The following is a 21,173-nucleotide window of genomic DNA, read 5'->3' as shown; positions in this document are numbered from 1 at the left end:
TGATCATTTTACGCCCCATAATAGTTCCCATTGCATTCAGTCAGTCCGATCAGTGAAAGCATGTAAATGCTACCGCGGTGCTCGTACGTAATCCTCACACTGCTAGAGGAGGGGGAAAAGAACAATGTGTGCTGTCTCACCCCCACCACCATATGCCTTCATAAGGGAAATGTAGGCAGGCAGTCACATCATCTCATAGCATCGGGTTGTGATATGTGTCAGAAAGATTCATTTTCTCCATCTTCTTCACCTTTTGCCATGAGTCATTGATCAGCAGGCTCATTTCTGGGCATCGTCATTGACGACGTGCTTTGCATTGGCTGTTTATGACAGAATTTTGGTTTGTGTAATACGGGATAAAAAACGGATCCACCCCACATTATGGGACACAGTTGTTGTTGTTGGTGGGGGGGGGGGGGGGGGGTTATCTGAAAACTCATTTAGCTTTTGTTCACATGCATCACTTTATTATCTTTCCTTGGCAGTGAGTTCTTAATGCGAACAGAAATCATTCACCAGGAGTTCATGTCTACTTTTTACAGCTTGGGCAACATCGACATTCAGTGCCTTGTAATGGTGGCTTTAGAAGCTTGCTGGGATTCCATTGTCTCAGTGGTGCATTCTGAATGCTGCTGGGAGGTCCAGGTATCCAAACCAACAACCCCCCCACCCTTGCCCCAGGTCGGAGGTAATGTTGTGAGGACACACAAAAAGGAACTCTGCTCTTTCACCTGAATCGTCTTCCAGCAGCTGTTGCGGTTATTGCTCTGTCCTCAAAAAGCCACTCAGATCAAAAGGCCAGGCCTCGCAGCACAGCCATTAGCTCCATAATACCAGACACACGCACACACACACACACACACAGGCACACACACACACACACACAATGCTTTGTCTGCCTGGACTGGATATTACATCGGCCCCTTATCTTGAGCTTCATTCTTAATCAAGATTTAATTTCGACTGAGTTTGAGAGCCTGTTTGTTGCTTGGAGTACAATTGCATATATTTCACAATACTTGTCCTGACAGAGGGATTTTTAAAAATATATACTGTATATAAAGAGTTACTCCTTTAGAATATAATCGATGTGGCTTTCAGTGGCCTCATTAATACCCCGTCTGTCACCGCCGGTCTAGTTAGTTTAAGCTATCGAACCATGGATTGTAGTTTAGAAACTTTTTTAAATCATCTTCTGCGCTTTTCCACTGTTGTGCTTCCCTGCAGTAATAATACGTTTATCTTGCATTGCCTTATTTCACTGATTGCATTTATGTAATTAGTTACTTTTATTCTTTTATTACTGACAATCGTGGTGAATTCTCTCTGCACGGAGTGATCTGGTATTTAAACGCCGTGGTATGCTGATGATACGGTGTTCGTTCAGAGCATGCCTGTTCAGAAGCCTATTGTCTTGGCTCTGATATCACTGCTTGAAGCAGGATCAAGATCTACTTGTCTAAGATGTTGCCATCAAAATGTTCACATTGAAATTCAGATTGGCTGATTCCATTGGGAGAGAAGGTAAACCCAGTCCTCTGCTAAATGTATCAGTGCTGCACATATTTTTTTATTTTTTTTTACATTGGCCATTAATATCAATTACACAGAAAAGCCTAGAATAGTCCAACTAATATTGCAAAATGTTATCGTCCTTTAACATCATCTCCTGGTCTTTTTGATCAATATAGATGTTGCATGTCGTTTTGGTCTTCATGGCCCAGATTGGCCAAGACAGAACACAATTTCAAAACGGGTGAACTTAAGATCTTTTGTACTCATCCTTTTTTCAGTTAGTCAAAAAATACTGGTTCGAGAAAGTACATATTTTTCCAACTTACACAAAGATTTTAGATTGCATCAACACACACAGGCCATTTGCCAAGTGTTGGTGTCAAATGCTCTGAGCTGTACTGTGTTGTTGTTTTAGAACAGAGGATGAGGTCAAGAACGTCTGATCAAATGAAAAATGAGAAACCAAATCCTTTTTTAGCTGTAAACAGAAATGCAATAACTTCCACTAAGTGAGGGAGTTAGTGAGGAATGCCTCCCAAACCTCAAAAAGGACAAGCCAAGCTGCTTATCTGGCGTTTACTTGACGCAGCATTGACAAGTTTTCTGGTCACACCCCAACAACCAAAAGGGTCTGATAGATTTTTGGGGGGAAAGCAGCTTTTCATGGTGAGAAGTTGATGTTCCCCGTTACCACACCTCGTAAAACTCAATGGCATGCTGACCTACGGATTAAGGATAAAGGTTGCCAAAGGAGTTGGCAATCACTTTGGGAATAAACCAACAAAAGATGAATTTAATCCCAATGTGTTTGATAAATGCTATGAAGATAAGGCCCTGACTCACAAAGGAAACAGTTTAATGATCCCTACAAAGTCTCCGCTGTAAAGCGTCATGGTGAGAACACCAAAACACTCTTGATGCTATGAATCTGTTTAAATAATCTCTTTATATGATTTAGTATTACATTTATTGCTGAATAAAAACAATCAGTACTGTAAAGATTTGATTTTCGAGGCACTGGCGTTACTGTTACTTTTGTCAGAAGACAAAAAAGGAGGTGAAAAGCTGCAATAAAGAAGCTGATGTTGATTTACAGGCGAGCCTGTTGAGTAGCTGTAGATGAAGACAAATGTGTTATGCGGACGTCCATTGAGTTAACTTACGTAAGGTGTGAGGTGACTTTATTTGTACCCGAAGGTAGACTCGGTTTACGGCAGTTACACTCTGCTGCTGGTCGGAGCGTGCCCGGGCAATGTGGGTGAAGTGTCTTGCCTAAGGACACAACGACAGTGCACACGTGTGCCTGAGCCGGGGATCGAACAGCCAACCTCTCGATCATAGGACGACCCTCTCAACCGCTGCGCCGCCATCACGTTACCGAGCAATGCTTCAGAGGCTGTTAGGCATTCTAAAGAGCTTCGTATTTTCTCTGTATTGAGCGTCGCCCTCTCTTTGTGCTCTCTGGAGCTTAGCTCTGCTTAGACTTCCGGCTCTGATATCACACCAAGGTTTACATTTCAGAGACGGGCCCAAGCAGCTGAAAGCAAATGAGAATGATCCCCAACATAACACGATAGGAGGTGTTCATTTAAGGACTGGAGAGAGAGCAGGTTGTGGTAAAAGATGTTGAGCAGGCATGAGAATTTCTGCTATCGCTGGTTTATAACTGCCCCGTGAGAAAGGCAAACAGACTTGAATGAGCAGAGGTAGAAATGAATCTGCCAGGGTCGACTACCTGATGTGTGAGTGTCAGACAACATGCTGCATACCTTCAAGAACGTTCCATGTTTGTCTCAACATTTAGTCAAAATAAGAGTAAAAAGAAATGTGCAGTTAAGGATTTAAAGTGGCTTTTAGAGCAATGGTTGTAAATTAAATCCATGGAGGAGACGCTGCCTGGCAAACACACACCTGTCCATTTAGCTTCTTGTCAGCCGTGGGCTTAAATTTGGCTCCTGGGCCATATAATAGCTTATTATTGTCTCCATTGGGGAGTGAGGGGGATTTCCTTGTGTATGAGGTACAGATATTCACCCACAACAGAGCCCGGTGTCTTACAAACAGTTCTTTTCTGTATCTAGCTCTCTCTCTCTCTTTGCAGCAGATTCCTGCTCACAAGCGTCCCCCTGCAGAAGTCGGGCTGTGCTTTAGTTTAAGCCCATCAGCAAGAGGCAACTAATTAAAAGAACATGCTACATGCTGGCTAATCCTTGACAGACGCAGCATCAAACGCTGTCCCGACTGTGCACGAGTATCAGTGCTACTAACCAACCGTAGATTTAAATAGAGGGAAATGATGACAGCATATTTATTTTAATAATAATAATATGCTTTATTTAAATAGCACTTTTCTAGAAATAAAATTCACAAAGTTCTTTTACAGACAAAAATGAAGACGCCCCCATGCCACAAGAATCATGTCCTTTAATTATTTAATTTCCCAATTCAAGCTCGTATTGCCCCAAAGACATCCTCTCTAGATGAGATTTGGTGTAAAGCTATGATGCCAGAGCTGCTTCCTCCTGTGTGGTTGTGCCGCAGTCTTTACTTGTTTGCTTGTGTTTTCCCGTGGGCCCGTCCACACACACCGTCACACGTTGTTGAACATGACAGCTGACATAACTTGAGGTTTGCATGCCTGTTGTCTCACTTCCTGTGTTTGTGTGCGGGTATCTCCGCAGGGGTGCTGTGGAACCTGTCGTCGTGCGATGCCGTCAAGATGACAATCATCCGGGAAGCCTTAACAAGTCTGACCAACACTGTGATCATCCCTCACTCTGGATGGAGCACCACCACCTTCGATGACGACCACAAGCTGAAGTTCCACTCCTCGCTGGTGCTGAGGAACACCACGGGCTGCCTGAGGTACACCACCTGATGAACATTCTGTACTCTAGCGCCCTGTGGTGGACAACTAGTGTTATTACATCATGTGTGTTGTTTTTGGAAAATAAAACATTGTTGTGACAAACCACTCGTTTTCAGAACATTCTGTATAAATACAATTTTTAATACCTCGATAAAAAAAACACTGTCAATTATGTAATATTCCGAACTTCCCTGCTGGGAATTCTTCCAATGAAGATGTGATAGAGGACTAGTTAGCCTTTATCTGGCGACAGCTAGTGTAACGGAGTGTGTTATTGTGTCCTTTCATTCGTAAGACCCACACACACTTCCTGCATTACAGATGACATGCTGTATGTGGACGGCAACACCCACAATGTTTATTGAAGTGGGACGCACAGACAAGCAAAGCTGCCTTTCTCTGTATTGTTATTTTTTGTTCAGCAAATGTGTGTTTGTCTTCAAAGGAACCTGAGCTCAGCGGGCGAGGAGGCCAGAAAACAGTTGCGTAGCTGTGAGGGCCTGGTCGACTCGTTCCTCTACGTCATCAAGGCCTGCGTTAACACTTCTGATTTCGACAGCAAGGTACACACACACACACACACACACACACACACACACCTGGTGAACATGCTTACCACATTGTAACAGACCCTGTTTGAATCATTTTATTGCCTGATATCTATTTTATTTCATTTACTACGCAAACCAGTATATCATCTTTGATGAATTCATATTTCTCAAACATACATCTGCACTGTAAAAGACATATAAAAGTCATATAGCTCATTTTGATGCAAAGCTCTCCTGCTCTTTGATATACTAAGGTCAAATCTGTACATCACTTCAACAGAATAGAATATTGCTCTGGTTTTGCCCTCTAAGTGATGGGACATTGCATAACTTCTCGATTTATAATGCTACTCTATCAGCAGCAGGCCCACGTGCCACACGGTTTAGTCATTATGTACCGTAGATATTGCTTCCTGTTGGTTTAAATAGCCACTCAAACCCATGTCTTATTTCTGTTTGCAGATTGTTGAGAACTGTATTTGCACACTAAGGAACTTATCATATCGGCTGGAGCTGGAGATGTCGCCATCCAGAGTGATAGGTGGACAGGAGCTGGATGGTTTACTTGGAAGCGAGGCGCCCGGTAAAGAGGCGGATTCCAGCTGCTGGAGCAGAAAGAAAAAGAAGAAGAAAAAGAGCTTTCAGGAAGATACAGTGAGTGTGGGACAATTTGAATAGATGCTTAGATCAGCATTAAAATCGACAACAAGTTTACATTGTTCAGATTTATTCAACATTACTATTTTAATAGGTTTGCAGTCCACTTCCACAGAAGTGACAGTCAGTGTGTCGGGCAATTTACATTTAGAAGGGTTTTGCATGCTTTTACTTTTTAGGTGGGCGTATGTATAAATACATTCTGTTTTGTATGACTGCCTATAATCAGCTGTAATTAACAGCTTTATTATTCCTAGAATGATTGGTCCACGCTGGGCTAGCACTATTAGATGACATAATAACCGGCGAACCTGCTGGATGGGCAAATAAAAATTCTGCAGTGTTAAAAAAGCAACTGGATTATGGTCATAGCGTTGGTCAATAGAAGACATGCATTAAAATAGCAGGCGATTACAGGCTTTTTATATACAGTAGTGGATAAATGAACCCATGAACCCATCCCATCACTACATTTCTGGGACATCTAGATGCCTGAATAAATTATATTTTGGGGAAAAAATATATATCTTTCAATTTAGTTGTGTGTTTTGTGTTTTTGTATATACTTTTTGACATGAACGTTAGAACCTGACTAAACCCTGTTTGTTCAGTGGGACGGCGTGGGACCCATCCCTGGCTTCTCCAAGTCACCCAAGGGGGCGGAGATGTTGTGGCACCCTTCGGTGGTTAAGCCTTACTTGACCCTGCTGGCTGAGAGCTCAAATCCTGCCACTCTGGAGGGGGCCGCAGGGTCCCTGCAGAACCTGTCAGCTGGCAACTGGAAGGTACACTGTCAGTGTTTGTGTGTGTGCGCACACACACAAACACTGACACGCATTCTTGATTGTTGTATACACACTATTAACTGGGATGCTTTGGACACAGATCATCTATTCGACTGGTTAAAAAGGATTACCTTCACCTGGGTGTCAGTCCGAGCTGACATCAATTTTACATTTCTTCTGTGTGGAATCAAGGTCACATGAAGGTTGAAGGCCTTTTTTTGTGTGTGCGCAGTTTGCAGCATACATCCGTGCTGCAGTGCGTAAGGAGAAGGGGCTGCCGATCCTGGTGGAGCTGCTGCGGATGGATAATGACAGGGTGGTGTGTTCTGTTGCCACCGCTCTGAGAAACATGGCACTGGACGTCCGCAACAAGGAGCTCATAGGTGAGAAGTCAGCGTATCCAGATGAGTTTAATAGAAGCATTCATATACAGTATACTTTTATACTGTTCCTACTGTCTGTCTGGTGTGGAGCTATTTTAATCACTTTGCTTTGAAACTCGTTTTAGTGATATTTATTCCACAAAGCTGTCCCATTTAATGAGGGACACATTTTTTTTATGAGCTCTCTCAATGGTTTTAATGAGTTACATTTTCAGCAATGCAGGGGTGACACCCGTAGGCAGAGCGTGGGAGGAGTTGCAGGGGTTGTTTAAGGTGTGTGTGTGTGTGTGTGTTCAGCATTTTAATTTGGTTGCTCTTCTCTGCTGCAGAGAAAAAAACCTTTTTTTTTTTACACCCAGATGCATAAACAGTCCAGCATGCGTGTGAGGATGATGCAATGTCATATAGGAGAACTGGCCACTTCACTGCAGTCTCATGCTGAACTGAAAATGATTAATGATATAAAAAATGAAATGTAGTTTAGGTCGCTGAACCTATGGAGGCGGCCCCTCCTCCTTGTGTCTCGGTACAGTGTAAGAATATGCAGGGCTCATTTTGCCTCCTCCCTCTCAGGGAAATATGCAATGAGGGACCTGGTCAATCGCCTCCCTGGGGGAAGCACCACCCTGCTGTCGGACGACACGGTGGCTGCCATCTGTTGCACCTTGAACGAGGTCACCAGCAAAAACATGGAGAACGCCAAAGCCCTGGCCGACACTGGCGGCATCGAGAAGCTGGTCAACATCACCAAGGGCAGAGGAGACAGGTGTGTTCGGGCACTACTAGTGAGGCCACACAGTCACTCACTTAACATGTGCACATGCTCAAACTCAATAATAAACATCGGTCATTTGTAGCTGGTGGCTTGGGAAGCATTTAATATAGCCACAGGGAAGGTGGCCGTGAGCGCACGTAGCTATCACATCCCTGCGGAATGATGGAGCAGCGCTGTAGCTATTTGTAGCCTGCTATATACTCCATAATGTTCCACGTTAAAATGCACTTAGGGGCATTCTCCTTCAAGCACACTGTCCTCTAATATTTACAGTCCAATCTAAAAGGTGCACGTGATTCAGGGTGCTCACACTGATTCATGAATGTTCTTGTCTGTTTCCCAGGTACTCTATCAAGGTGGTGAAAGCGGCGGCTCAGGTGCTCAACACACTGTGGCAGTATCGGGATCTGCGTACCATCTATAAAAAGGTGAGGGCGTTGAGGCAGTGGTCATGAGGCTGTATGCTCACACGTGGATGAATTTGGATTTTCCATGATACTAAAGATGTTCTTGTTGTTTTCTTTCAAATCTAAAACGGTCAGAAGTTAAATGAATCCAAATTGCAAATTGTTCCCTTTTTTTCAGACGCATAATGTTCCCTCAGCAGCCAAAAAGGACTTTTCATCAGACGCCCCACACGTTTTACCACTTTCAATGCTGATCTACCAACCGCTGCTTATTGCGTTTGTTTTTTCTAACAGGATGGATGGAACCAAAACCATTTCCTCACTCCTGTGTCTACACTGGAAAGGGATCGGTTCAAGTCCCAGCCCACCCTGCCCACCAGCACTGTTCAGACATCTCCAGTCAACCACCCTGGTAGGCTCTAGTTCACCACAGACCCTGCAAGATGAAAATAGATACCAAATGAAACCGACAAACCTCTGGAATTTCAAGAGAAAATGTGTTTTCCCCTTCCACAGCTGCCAGTGCCATGTCGTCTCCTGCCATGCTGGGCGCCAGAGAGCAGAGAGACTCCATCAGAGACTGTCAGAGAGCTCAGTCAACTATGCAATTTTATAATTACCAAGGAGACAGCAGCGTCCATAAGAAGCAGCATACAGGTACACAGATGAATCGCACATCTGGAAGACACTTGGTTTTATATCTTCCTCTCACATCGCAGGCAACCCTGCAGTCATCTCTATGCAGGCCGATATCTGTTTCATCGCTCATAACGCTCCAAGCAGTTTCTCTGTCCCTGCCAAGACAGTCTCCTCTTAACATTTCTGCTCGAGCCCCCCGGCTCTCAGATAGTCCGTCGCTTTCTGAGTGCCTCGGAGCTATTTTTGTGGTTTGGATGGTTTTGCAAAGCAGCAAGGCAAACTGGCAAGCTAATGGTGGACGCTCTACAATGGTGCCATTGTTAGCAAGCAGGGCCAAATCAGACAGAGGCTATGAGTGGGTATCCAGACATGAGTCCTTGCCAGTCTATGAGCATAGAGTGGGCAGAGTAAACAAATGAGCCTCCACACATCACACAGCACAGAAATTGTCTTTCAGGATTCCACCAGTCGGATGACGGGCCAACAAGAACACCCATCCCATCCCAAAAACAGACATTGGCCTGAGAAGGGTGTTCATATCTGAGGTGAAGGGTAATTTCAGGTCCGTTTAAACAGTTTCTTTTGACTTTTTGCAGGGTCTGGACAGCCTTCCCCATATTACTACTCATCACCGACAAGAGACGAGCCTCGGAGAACACAGGTGACTATTAGCGTGCTGCTTAGATGTTTGCTTCTACCTGGTGGTTTTACATTCACTGTCTAGTTTATTATGTATACACATATGCAGTTGTCCCTCGCTATATCACGGTTCACCTTCAGCGGATGTTTATATTTCCATTATTATCAATATTATTTTATAAGAAAAAATAAAACGTATTACAACACATACAGTATTGCAACATATAAAATACAGTACCGGTATTCTACTTTGCGCTTGTGTTTTTTGTGAAAGTTTTGAAATATACTCGACTGTTACTGTATTTGAATACAAAAGTGTTTGTAGGCATGTGGGAAAGAGTAATGCAGTAGCGGGTGGGTTAATGACTTCATAAAGGTAAAAATACATGTAAAATACGAGCATAAATATGGTGTCACGGGGTCCTGGAACGTAACACCCGCAATAAACAAGGGACAACTCTATGCATACATATATACATAATACTTGTATGGCATATTCCACAGTGGATGAACGCCAATGCCCCCGAATGACCCAGCTCATCAGCTATTGTCTGAGCTGGAGTGAATGTGACTGCTGGGACTGGGATAGTCTGGGTGCATCTCAGGCACCTGTCACTGTGGGACGCATTCATGGGTGTCCAGTCTGATAATGGCCACTGTGAGGAGGGGGGGGGGGGATAAGGAGAGAGTTCTCTTGTGGACTTCATCACATTTAGACCTGATAATGTTTATTTCAGTGACACTTCATTTCGCGTCTGGTCTTCTGTTGCATCGTTGTACAAAGACTGTTGATCGGAAAAGTCTGTTTATCTTTTGGTGTTACGGCTGTTGATCTTCCCCCTTGTAGATTAAGAATGTTATTCATCACATATATACATTTGGCTTGACTTTATAAAGCACTTTAAAACAACCGTAGCCGACACAAAGTGCCGTACATGCGTAGATTATTACATAAATAAGTGGAACCTGTAACCCCAAGTTCTGTCACGTGATGTTTATGTTGCTCAGCGTTGTTTCTCCTGAATATGTTCTCTCTCCATATAAAGTAACACTTTCACTGTATGAAATACATACTGTAAATATCAGTGTTTTCTTTCCCTATTATTGTGACATTGTATGTTTGACAGATCCAGCTTTTCCATACGTTTCCCGTCTTTAAACTAGCGCTAAGCAAGCTACAGATATTTGAAAAAGAGACATGAGTGTAGATGCTTTATAAAAGACTGTAATCTCTACAGTATATCTGTAACTGCAGTGGAGTAAAAAGATCCCTCAGAATTGTGGTGTACCGGTATTTAAGATATCCTTTTGCCAAAACCCATCAGATTAGCGCATCCTGTTTTGTCAACACGTTTCTGATGGACACTTGTGGAACTTGTTTACGGATGCACCGTTTCCTGTGAAGGAATCCCAGTAAAAGTCACCATGGTGAAGGCGTTTAACATGAAGCAGCAGCTGAATAATGAATAATGATTTTGTAATGGATTAAAGTTACTGTATTCGAGCTTTTAATGAAGTATGAAGAGATAAAACTGTAAGATTCTATATAAAGGATCATTTCAGTTGGTACTTGCACTGACAGGTTGTAAAGTCCGAATTATAGTATTAACAGTCATTCCTTTTATGATTCCATGTTCATCAAACCTTTAATTACATTACTCGTAACTGTAGTAAGTTACTTACAGACTCTTAACATTTCAGCAGTAAGAAGTTCACCACACGTGTCTTTTCGTTGCAGCCTATGTATTACACAGACGATCCAGGCCGGAGGAACTACGATACGTACAGAATGTACTTCAAACACCCCCACAGCTACGACGATCCCTACTTGGAGGAGGCCATCGCCTACCCACCCACGATGGACTACAGCTCCCAGCCTCATGGACTGAAATCCACCACCAACTATGTGGACTTTTACGCGAGCACACGGAGGCCTTCGTACAGGGCGGAGCAATACCCCGGCTCGCCCGACTCCTGGGTCTAGACCTGGGCTTGATCCTGCTTGAGAACTTCATCCCAAATGCTCCTGGGGGGGCATCTTCATCCTTCAGTAGAAGCGAGGAGCTGGGGAACTTATTCATGAACTTTGGCTTTTCTTTTTTTGTGTGTGTTTGTTTATTGCAAAGAGGGAAATGTGTGTGTGGAGAGAACTTCAGCGGAGCGAAGGAAGAAGGAAGAAGGACGATGGAATGTGTGCCAAAGAAGGGAATTAAGGAATGTTGATGTTTTTTAAAATAGAGAATAGAAAGTGGGATCATCCTGGGGATCTGTTGAGGAAAGTAAGGAGAAGTACGTCCTGCTGTGTCTAGATGTTAGCTTTAATTTCTTTAAGAGACTCTTGATAGCATGATGAAAGGTGCGAGTCATGTGAGTGAGGATATGAGGTAAGAGCCAAGAGGGGGAATCATGTATGTGCAAAGCGAAAAATGGATCATGAACTCATTTGTGTAAAAATAAATAGTAAACTAATGATGTTAGTGTACAGCGGGATCGAATTATATCTGTACTTAATGTTGAAACTGTGTATTACCATGGAGTCTTGTACATTTCTTTCATTTTATTGTAAATACAGAAAAAGAACGTTGTTCCTAGTTTACATTCATCAGCACTAGTTCAGAAACAAACTTGTGCCATGTTAAAGTCTCTATAGTTATATAAATAAATGAAGTATGTGGACAGAGGTGGCATCATAATACAACTCCAATAATAAAAGGTCAGTTTTGTTTTTTAAACATGTCGTTGCATCTTTTCTCAGGTACTTGTGTTTACACGCTGTCTGCTTCTATTCTGTTCACGCAAACAGAACTGAGTGTGAACGTTGAGCTCAAGAGGAGAGACGAAACACTTCTCTCTTCTGAGTTGTTTTCTCTGCTCCCGCAGGACAAAATGTCTCATTTAATTTCATTCACCCCCCAAAAAAACACTTTGAACCAGCAGATCGGTGTTTGGTTCCGCCGCACTGAGGCACAACACTGAATCATTACTAATAGCCCCCCGGCTTACACTTGGATAATCAATTTAGTCCCTTGATCGAGGAAGAATATTATTTCAAAGATGAAAGCGTATTTTATATTGAACCAAAATAACACTGTTACTCTTTGAATATTGAACAAATCTCACAGTCCCAGAAACGGACCAGTTGATGTTCTTTATAATGAGCTGCTTCGAGCTATTGTCTGTCGGTAGACGCTCCTACTCCGGGATCCCCCGCTCCCAAACATTCCTACTGCCCGCTTCCCAAATCAAATGAATTACTGTTTATTATATATGTTTAAAAGCCAAGAAAATATAATGGGGACATTTAGCAGTGTCTCATATGGAAGGATAACATCCGCATATTAACTCGGATCTATGTCCGTACTACTGTTACGCTGTTGCAATGCAAAACTTCATTTAACGACATAAACCAACGGCAGAGCAAAAACAAACCAGATTTATATGCTTCTAAATGAACTGGCCAAGCTCCAGATTGGCTTCCTCACATCACTGGCTGAGAGACTCGGTATAATTGAAGCTTTGCAGAGAATCCAATACCACAAAAGAAATCCAGACCAGAGACCGCACCCCCCCCCCCTCCCCCCCCCAAAAAGATGCCGAGTATCAACAGAGAAGTAAATGTTGTGATATTTATCAGATAGAATGGTAGAACAGTACAAGTACTGTCAAAACAATAAGATGCAGTACAGCACAAGTACAATCAAACACCGTCTAAAAGAAGCATTAAAAAAAAGCCCTTGTAGTCTTGTTTCCATTGAAAGTCCTTCGTATTCAATTCATTGACATTATTATTATTGTAACAATTGAATACACGCTAAAATACTCAGATTGCCCAGAGAGAAAACACCAGCTTGTGAGCTTCATGAATAACGTAAAAGCATTTCAGGGGAAGGTCAAAGAGGAGCTCGGCTGGAGTTGCTGATGCTCCCTGAGCAATAAGTTCCAAACTAACATCACTAGAATCAGAACTAGTTTTCCTGCTTTGAAATAAAAATGATGTCGTTGCAGTGACGTGTGGAATGAAGCACAATTTAAAGTGAGCGTTTCCCAGCTGCCCTCCAATGGAATGAATATTCTGCTGTGATTTTAAGATTTTAGCTCCAGCTATCGAAGCACTCATTCTGCCCAGCAAATGGAGGAGACTTTTTCTCTTTCAATGTTTTCAAATTGTTCAAAATAGTGGGAAGAGGGTCACACAGAGGTGAGAGAAGTTGTATGCGGACGGTTTTTTATCGCTTTCAGTCTGTTCCAGGTGAGTTTAAAAAAAATCATTGATTTAGCATGTGGCACACAGAATTTATTTTAAGATTCCTGTTTCCCATGAAGCAACAAAGTGGCAGTGTTTTAATCTCCCTGGATGTTATATATAGATATGTAAATATATATATATATCTCAGTATGTCCATCTTTACATGTACAACTACTACGCTACCATATTATGTAATTCTACCTTTTTCCATTAACCTTTCAACTGGCCTTATTTTCCAGAGGCTTGAATGCATTCATCTTGTATCTTGTGAACTATTTATTCTCCAGCCTTTTTCAGACGCTTCTTCATTCAGCACAGTTTTACCATGCTTTTCAAAATAAGAGCTTTTCCATATCAAAGTCACTTGGTGCACGCGGCTTCACACGTATTTGTCGTTTATTGTCTTTAAACTATTTCTCAAGCTGACAGACTGTTTCATTGTCCCAGCTTCTCTCCATAGTTGTGGAACGACTCGGACGGTGCGCCTTTCTGGCTGGAGGCTTCCTGCCGCTGCACGTGACGTCATCGCAGCTTGCGTATAAAAACAACAAAGTGGGCGTTGTGGACTAAGAGTTTGGTTTCCCTTTGACTTTTCCCGCTGAGAGTATCGTAATGGTGCAGCAGCTCAGCAAGTCTGCAGCGAAGGACGGTGCTCTGCTGAAAGGAGGCCGCCCCCCCCTGAAAGGAGGCCGCCCCCCCGCAGGTAAACTCACCTTCACGCGTTTCTACAGCCGCTGATCGTTGTTTTGTGCTCGAAGACAAAGATTCGTCGTTCGGCGCTGCTCAACCCAGAATTCGCTGGCGCAGGCCGAGAACCAGCGAAGGAGCACGAAGCATCTCGGCTGCTTTTTAGATCCTTATGACACGCACTGTGTTTTACTGTGACCGAATCTCGTGCACGGATTTGCTGATTTCAGCATCAATCAGGCTGATTTTCTGCAGCCGCTCTTCAGGCCTCCGTAGCATTCTGTTCCAAATGGCGACATCTGCTGGATGCTTGCGAATTCACGGAATGCAGATGTATTGATTATTATTTTTTATTACCGCGGTTGTATTTTGTGTTTTACCTCAATTATAATGACGTCACTGAGCTTGTTAAGACTGACTGCAGAACAAATTCTCGGATTGTGTTTTAATTTTGTCTCCTTGCTTTCTTTGTGTTATTGTTTTGCAGGTAGAATTCAACCGTTGTTTTATTGACGGTGAACTGGCGAATGTCCGAATCACACTTTTTGTAATGTCAAATATTTAAGATAAAATACTGGTGTTTAATTCTTGCGGGAGACTCTTATTTTATTTTATTTTAATGCGACTCCAAATCTCAGGCTGTCTGACTTCTGAGTTTCTTTTCAATTTACTGTTACATTACATTTATGAGGTTGACTTGAGATTTAACTCATAATAATAATGAACAGCAAATGTTAGATAATTTGGAAACTATATGGACTTTGGGACACAAATATTTTTACTCGCTGCTGTGATGCCAGTTTCAGACTCCTGAGGATTTAATCTACTGTTAAAGTTGCACGTACTTGACACGTACTCTGACCATCTGCAGTATTTTTACACATTAATATAACACTAGAAAAGCTTCAATTGTTTAAGTTTCTCAATCTAAATTGTTCTGTTTTGTAACTGTTGAAAATTATCTACGATTAGATTTTTCCCAGTAAAGAGAAGGTTGGTCTCAACAATGCGTCCTTGTACTGCTTCATCTACCTAATCTGCTCTCTTCTCTGCGCCTGTAGTGAAAGCTGGTGGCAAACGGGTGGCCAAGAAAAATGTGGAGGAAGTTACCCCCCATGGGACCCCAGAGAAGGAGACCAAAAGGCCTGAGAAATGGAGGTAAGATGTGAAATATAGGAAATTTGTTTGCACTGTAAACTTGTGTAGACTAAATAAATTAGTTGTAAATTTAATGTGAAACTCTTGTTCGAAACCTGTGAATTTGCAAAAGGTCCCTTGCCACATCCAACAGGATGCAACAAGTTGGTATTCTTCTGACGGGAACGCTCGACAAGGTAAACAGAAGCATTCCCTTTTGCATTGTTCATGCCTGCTGAGGAAACCGGATTAGTGCCGGTCAGGCATGAGTTCTTTGTAGTTATTAACCCCCTTGCCTGGTGTATTTGCAGCTGAGTCATGACTTTCCAGAGACTCCGGTGAGTGTGAGGCACGGCAAGGTGCGACCTTCAATTGAGAAATCCCACTCCCCCAGGACTTTTGTCATCCAGCAGCCAAGGAAGTTTTGAATATGTTTAAGTGCAGCCCAGGGGGAATAGTGTTAAGTGAGTACAAATAAAGAAACTCAAAAGTTGATGGGGGGGGGGGGGGGGGGGCATTAGTCAATCTATATTTGCAATAGATTATCTTTTCCAAGCTGTTCTCATTTATGAGAATACTGAGAATTGGCATTTAATGCGTGTTTGGAAGTAAAGTTTTGTAGTTCTACTTGGCAGCAGATGGAAAACAATGGCATTTTGTATATTTAATGCTATAGTGGGGGCTGTAAACTGTGCTCTTGGATGGCTTGCCCCCCCCCCCCCCCCCCTCTGTATTCACTATTTATCATTTGGCACTTATTGGATTAATAAAAGGAATTGCATAATAATGCTCGATTTGCAGACCTCCTGATTACTAAATGTGTTGTAATTCACACAACGACCATTAGATGGCAGTAACTACACAGCATGGAGAATCTGCAAAGGTTCTATTCACACAAGTGCAAACTTTATCTTTAGCATGCATTCCCCTCCTCTTGCTACAAAAGGTTCTATTTGGTACAAAAATCCCATTTGATGTTCCAAGGAAGCGCTCCATGTTGGATAAAGAACCATTTTGAATTAATGGTTAGTTTTCATAATCCAATATGTCCCAGCAAGGATACAGTCTGAAGGAAAGAAATTCCCTCAGGCCTCTGTTAGACAATGACTGGCGAAGTTGTATTCTACTTGTCATTACTTGACACTTGAGACAAAAGTAGCTCCATGAGAATGAGCCGGAGAAACTATTATGCAATCACATCGGAACTCGTGCTAAACCGAGTTGCACATTTCAAAAAGATCAAGCTTCGATGTACGTTCTTTCGCTGAGGTGGCGGTGCAGAGAAGTATGGGTTCCTGTTTGGTTTGTCATTGTTTTCTGCAGTGAGTTATGAAAGAAGACTCCTGTTCTTGAACGCAGGCATGCGTGGCTTTCTAAATGCGGTGGGGGCTCGAGGGGATGGTGGCCAAATGGTTTCTAAACCGTTCGTTGGTTTCCACTTGGCATTCCTGGAGCCTGCTTGTGTTTCAGGTTTCTATCATACCATGTCTGTGCTGATAATAAACCCAACAGACGTATTGATCTGTCATAGCAGGAAAAGCACTAATAACATTAACGATTGCTCTGTGCTGTGCAAACGCCCCAGTAAGTCATGATGCTGTGACAGTGAGCCAGCAGGCAGAGCATCACCACGACGACTGAGACCGATGCAGCTAAATGGAACTCAGCCATTATTGTTTCAATTATTCATACTCCTATGTCCTACTGGGGACAAGTTAAGACGTCTTCTGAATAACCTCTTCGTCAGACGATGTTCGGCGAGGAAGGATATCAAGTATTTTGGTTTTATTGGCACGACTGATGGAGCTGATCCTGGGCATCACCAACAATGCCAGTTTTGGGATGTAGCGGTGAGAGAATGCAGCTCGTGGGCGCATTAAGACCAAATCGGTAGCACCTACTAACTTTTAACACTCTGTTGCCGATGTTACTTTAAACAGGATTTGCTTTAACCCACAATATTTCATTCAAATTCAAAGTTATGTCACACATTAAAAAATAAAGTGCATGTATTAGATATTCAAATGTAGGGGGTCTAAGCTACCTGAACAATGGCAGGAATACTCTGACTAATTCTAACCTGTGCACTGTAAAATGCTTCTCGATAAACTCTTTCATGTACCTAAAATACAACCGAGTCCGTTTCTACCCGTTTCCTCGTGCAACATTTCTGTGCTCATTTATTGGCCTTTTTGTTTGCATCAGAAGAGTTCACGAACGATATCGGTTCGCCTGTACTCCGAGGAAGTGGGCGGCGATGGCCTCGTCGGCCCAGCGTATCGACCCCGTGTTCTCCACGATGCTCGTGCTGTTCACACGCGCCTTTGATGCCGTCTGCATGAGAAGTCCGGAGCCCTCTCTCGCTCTGTTTGAGGAGCTGAGCGGTTGGTGGTCTTCTGACTTGCAGACATGGTGCATTTCTCTGCCAGTGTCTGCCCGTTCCCAGCCATCTGAGGAGCCTCGCTGACCCCGTGACGCCCACCACACTGCTGTGAAAACACACCGACCATAGAGCACCGCCTCACACAGAGGACTGGGATCACTGGGATCACTGGGACGTGGTTGGAAGCCCCGGAAAGGGTGTTGACAACATTTCACTTTTAGGTATGCCAGTTCACTGTACAATAATAAAAGTGACTGTTTTGTGTTGCAGCTTAAATAAGTAGCAAAATGAAATTATATTAAAAATTAATGGCCGAATGTTATCCTTAAAGGCAGGATAAAATATAGTAATCTGTTAGCTTTATTGGTCAGACTAAGAACGGTCTTTAAAGTTCTGCTCCTTCGGTGAAGCTTTTACCTGATTACGAGTTTCAGTGTCTTGCTAATAAAACTGTCTGTGCTGATTAGGATTAAATGTTCAAATGTGCAGTAGACTCAGATTCAGGGTCGAGCTACTGAATGGCATCCTTTTAAGGGCCACTCATACAAACCTAAATGATGGAGGCTAAATTTACAGGAAAGCTTTGACAGCTGTTTCAAAACCAGCTTCTTCTAATGTACATCATTAGTTTACCGCTCTAGACTGCTACTTGAAAAAATGCCCGTCAAATTGCTTCTAGTTAGATGCATTACACAGGTGGTGGTAGAAAACATGATCTACTTCCTTTAATAACAGTTCTTTCATTCAAAATATTATCTGTATACAAAAGTAGATTTGAATGGGCATAACGAGTATGCGTAGCAGGTACTGCGTGCTTCTGTTAGAGACTGGTACATCTGATGTAAAGCAGTATTTCCGGGTGATGTCATTTAACTTGAAATGTCCTTTGATGTTTATTGCAGCAGTTTCATTGGGTTTAATGAGGAAATAACTTGAGACACAAGATATATTTATGAGATAAAAGTTCACGTGCAATATTACACATACTTGGTGGAGTGGAGCTCAGATTTGTTAAATTATTGTTTGCTAATTCAATTATTTGCTTCATCTAAATCAGCCAAATGACAAAAAGATCAATTTTATCCAAAATTCCAAAGATACAAACAGAAAAAAAAGAAAATTGTTACAATCAGACACTGATTGCCAATATTGCTTTAAGAGTGACTTAAATGATTATATTAATATTTTTATGCACTCTGATATTTGGCTTACTGGAGAAAAGGTGATCTCGCTGCACAAAAATGAAACAGCCTGTGGAAATTGTAAGAATAAAAATGCTGCGAGAATCAGTGCTTTAGACAGACTCAAGTATCTCTTCCATCTAAATACTCTTTCTGCTTGTCATGGCTTTCTTTCACTTTTACTATCATCATCACACTGTCATCTATTTTATGAGGTTGTAACTAATAAAAACAGATCATGTAGTTCTCTTTGAGAGACTTCTAAGAAGTTATTTTGTTAGTTTGTTGCTTTTTATTTATTTATTTATTACATTTCGCATGAATCATAATTTATTATGCTCAAAAGTATCCAAATCAATTTAAATATCGGAATTATTTGAAGAGGGATTATCACTAGTTCCAAAACCGGAATGTGTCACATCACCAGCAACATTTACCAGCCTGCATCTCACAGTTGTCCCAAATACATGCACGTCGCATCGCCCGCATCCGGGCACGTCCATGAGGCATGCATGTGGGGATGGGGGAGAGGAGGAGGAGGAGGAGGAGGAAGGAGGAGGAAGGAGGGGGTAGTTTGCCTTGCTTGATGTGCCTCCCTCGCAGATGACCTCATGCGGGGAGGAGGAGGCGGGGCTAGTGATGGGTTAATGAGACCTCAAGGAGCGTATTGACACGTGACACAAACTGTGTCGACACTGTTGATCTCTCAACTGTAGATCTAAAATCATTGCAGGTAAACAAAATGAAAAAAAGATGGAAAAACTTGCATGCTCTAAACCCAACATTAGCCTGTGAAATAATATTTAATCTTTATTCAATTGCTAGTCTCCCACTTAAACTATGATCATCTCTGTATAATATCATTTCCTCCACTTGTTTGCTGAGTGAAGTTGTAATAAAATTCAGAGTTAAAACGTTTATATGGGATTTTATTAACCAAAGTGTTCAATCATATGAAATAACACACTAAAAATGGATTAATTCACACATTTCCGAGAACGATCCATGAATGGAAGCAAAGCGGAAATCCAATAGGCGACAGCAAACAATGTAATCTCCGTCCACGAAGCCGCAACAAGTCGATACATTCCGTTTCCTTTTGTCGCGGCACTTCCGAACGACACGACTCCTGTCCCGGTCACGTGGGTTTATGTTAAAGCGATACGCGCACCAATCACATCCGAACGACACGACTCCTGTCCCGGTCACGTGGGTTTCTGTTAAAGCGATACGCACCAATCCGGGGTTTCACGCATGCGCACTCGACACGGCTGACGCGCAGTGTCGTTCGTCCCATCCCGAGGCGGAGCGCCGCCGCCGCGGCCGCAGTCCCGGAGCCGACCTTGGTTGATGAAGTTGGGGCAGAGTTGTTGTGGAGATACGCTGGAAGACTGGGAGAACTCTTTGGGTACTTTCACGTCCATGACATTTATCAGGTAAGACATTGAGGATAGCTCTCAGGTGCGAGTTAGCCTGAAGAAGAACTTTAACTTTACTGAAGTACAAATGAAAAGTTCCTCCGGTCAGAGTTCCAGCTTCGGCGGCTCGTTGGGGGGAGAATGTCCGGACATGCCCACCGAGTCAGCCCGTCGAGCCACCGGAATGACGGGCTGAAGTTGTTTATCGTCTTTGTCTATTTTCTTATGTGGGAGTTAATTTATGTTTTTTACGTTATCTAGGTTTTACGCTAATTAAACATTTCACCTTTTCCGTCCACAGGAAATAACTCTTAATATCTTACTTAAAATAAATCACATGTTTATAATGAAAGGCTTTTATTATAGATTGAGGTTATAACATTAACACAAAATAATGCATGTAATGCATTTTTACAATTTTATTTTAATGACCTTTTTAGGCATACATGCCATTTAATGATGTCCCCAAAGCAAATTTACAGTTTCAATGAGAAACACTTGCAGTATAATTATAAATAAGTACAAATATGTCTTTATTATTGTGTAGTTCAAGTTAAAAGCTCTTTAATTATAAATATATAAAAAATGATATATTAATGTTATTTATTATTTTTATTGAATTTATTGAGTGTCCCCTAAATTGCGTTCCCCCTGTTAGTTTGTGGTTTTTAGCCTTCTGAACGAAAGAAAACGACAATTCATGAACTAACGTTCAGGAAGTGTAATCTCTCTTTAGGAGGGAACTACAAAGAGCAAAGTGAGGTGAGCATCAACAATCTGTTGCCTTTTTGTGTGTGACAGTTTTATGTTGTTAATCTGTATGTCCTACTGTTAAATTTCCACCCTGTTAGTCTAAATTATGAAGAAAGTAAACCACATTTGAAAAAATTCCAAAACATAT

At 42.3% G+C, this 21,173-nt stretch overlaps 2 protein-coding genes across 2 annotated transcripts in view; both read left to right on the top strand.

Moving 5' to 3' along the window:
• LOC137912756 (plakophilin-4-like) overlaps positions 1-11,952 on the top strand; it is a 50,037-nt gene extending 38,085 nt beyond the window's left edge. Inside the window, exons 12-22 of the mRNA XM_068756894.1 lie at positions 4,197-4,380; positions 4,830-4,947; positions 5,398-5,589; positions 6,204-6,377; positions 6,610-6,760; positions 7,334-7,526; positions 7,879-7,963; positions 8,237-8,354; positions 8,459-8,599; positions 9,178-9,242; positions 10,959-11,952. Coding sequence (XP_068612995.1) covers positions 4,197-4,380; positions 4,830-4,947; positions 5,398-5,589; positions 6,204-6,377; positions 6,610-6,760; positions 7,334-7,526; positions 7,879-7,963; positions 8,237-8,354; positions 8,459-8,599; positions 9,178-9,242; positions 10,959-11,204 — 1,667 coding nt within the window. The 3' untranslated portion in view covers positions 11,205-11,952. The remainder of the gene's footprint in view (positions 1-4,196; positions 4,381-4,829; positions 4,948-5,397; positions 5,590-6,203; positions 6,378-6,609; positions 6,761-7,333; positions 7,527-7,878; positions 7,964-8,236; positions 8,355-8,458; positions 8,600-9,177; positions 9,243-10,958) is intronic.
• Positions 11,953-14,068: 2,116 nt separating this feature from the next.
• LOC137912757 (death-associated protein-like 1 homolog) lies at positions 14,069-15,765 on the top strand. The gene is made up of 4 exons (XM_068756895.1): positions 14,069-14,169; positions 15,215-15,311; positions 15,424-15,487; positions 15,602-15,765. The coding sequence occupies exons 1-4, from the start codon at positions 14,079-14,081 to the stop codon at positions 15,716-15,718; spliced, it is 369 nt and encodes a 122-aa protein (XP_068612996.1). The 5' UTR covers positions 14,069-14,078; the 3' UTR covers positions 15,719-15,765.
• The last annotated feature ends 5,408 nt before the right edge of the window (positions 15,766-21,173 follow it).

The sequence above is a fragment of the Brachionichthys hirsutus genome, unplaced genomic scaffold (genome assembly GCF_040956055.1).
Source record: "Brachionichthys hirsutus isolate HB-005 unplaced genomic scaffold, CSIRO-AGI_Bhir_v1 contig_790, whole genome shotgun sequence".
Taxonomy (NCBI): domain Eukaryota; kingdom Metazoa; phylum Chordata; class Actinopteri; order Lophiiformes; family Brachionichthyidae; genus Brachionichthys; species Brachionichthys hirsutus.
This window is presented reverse-complemented; position numbering and strand designations above follow the sequence as displayed.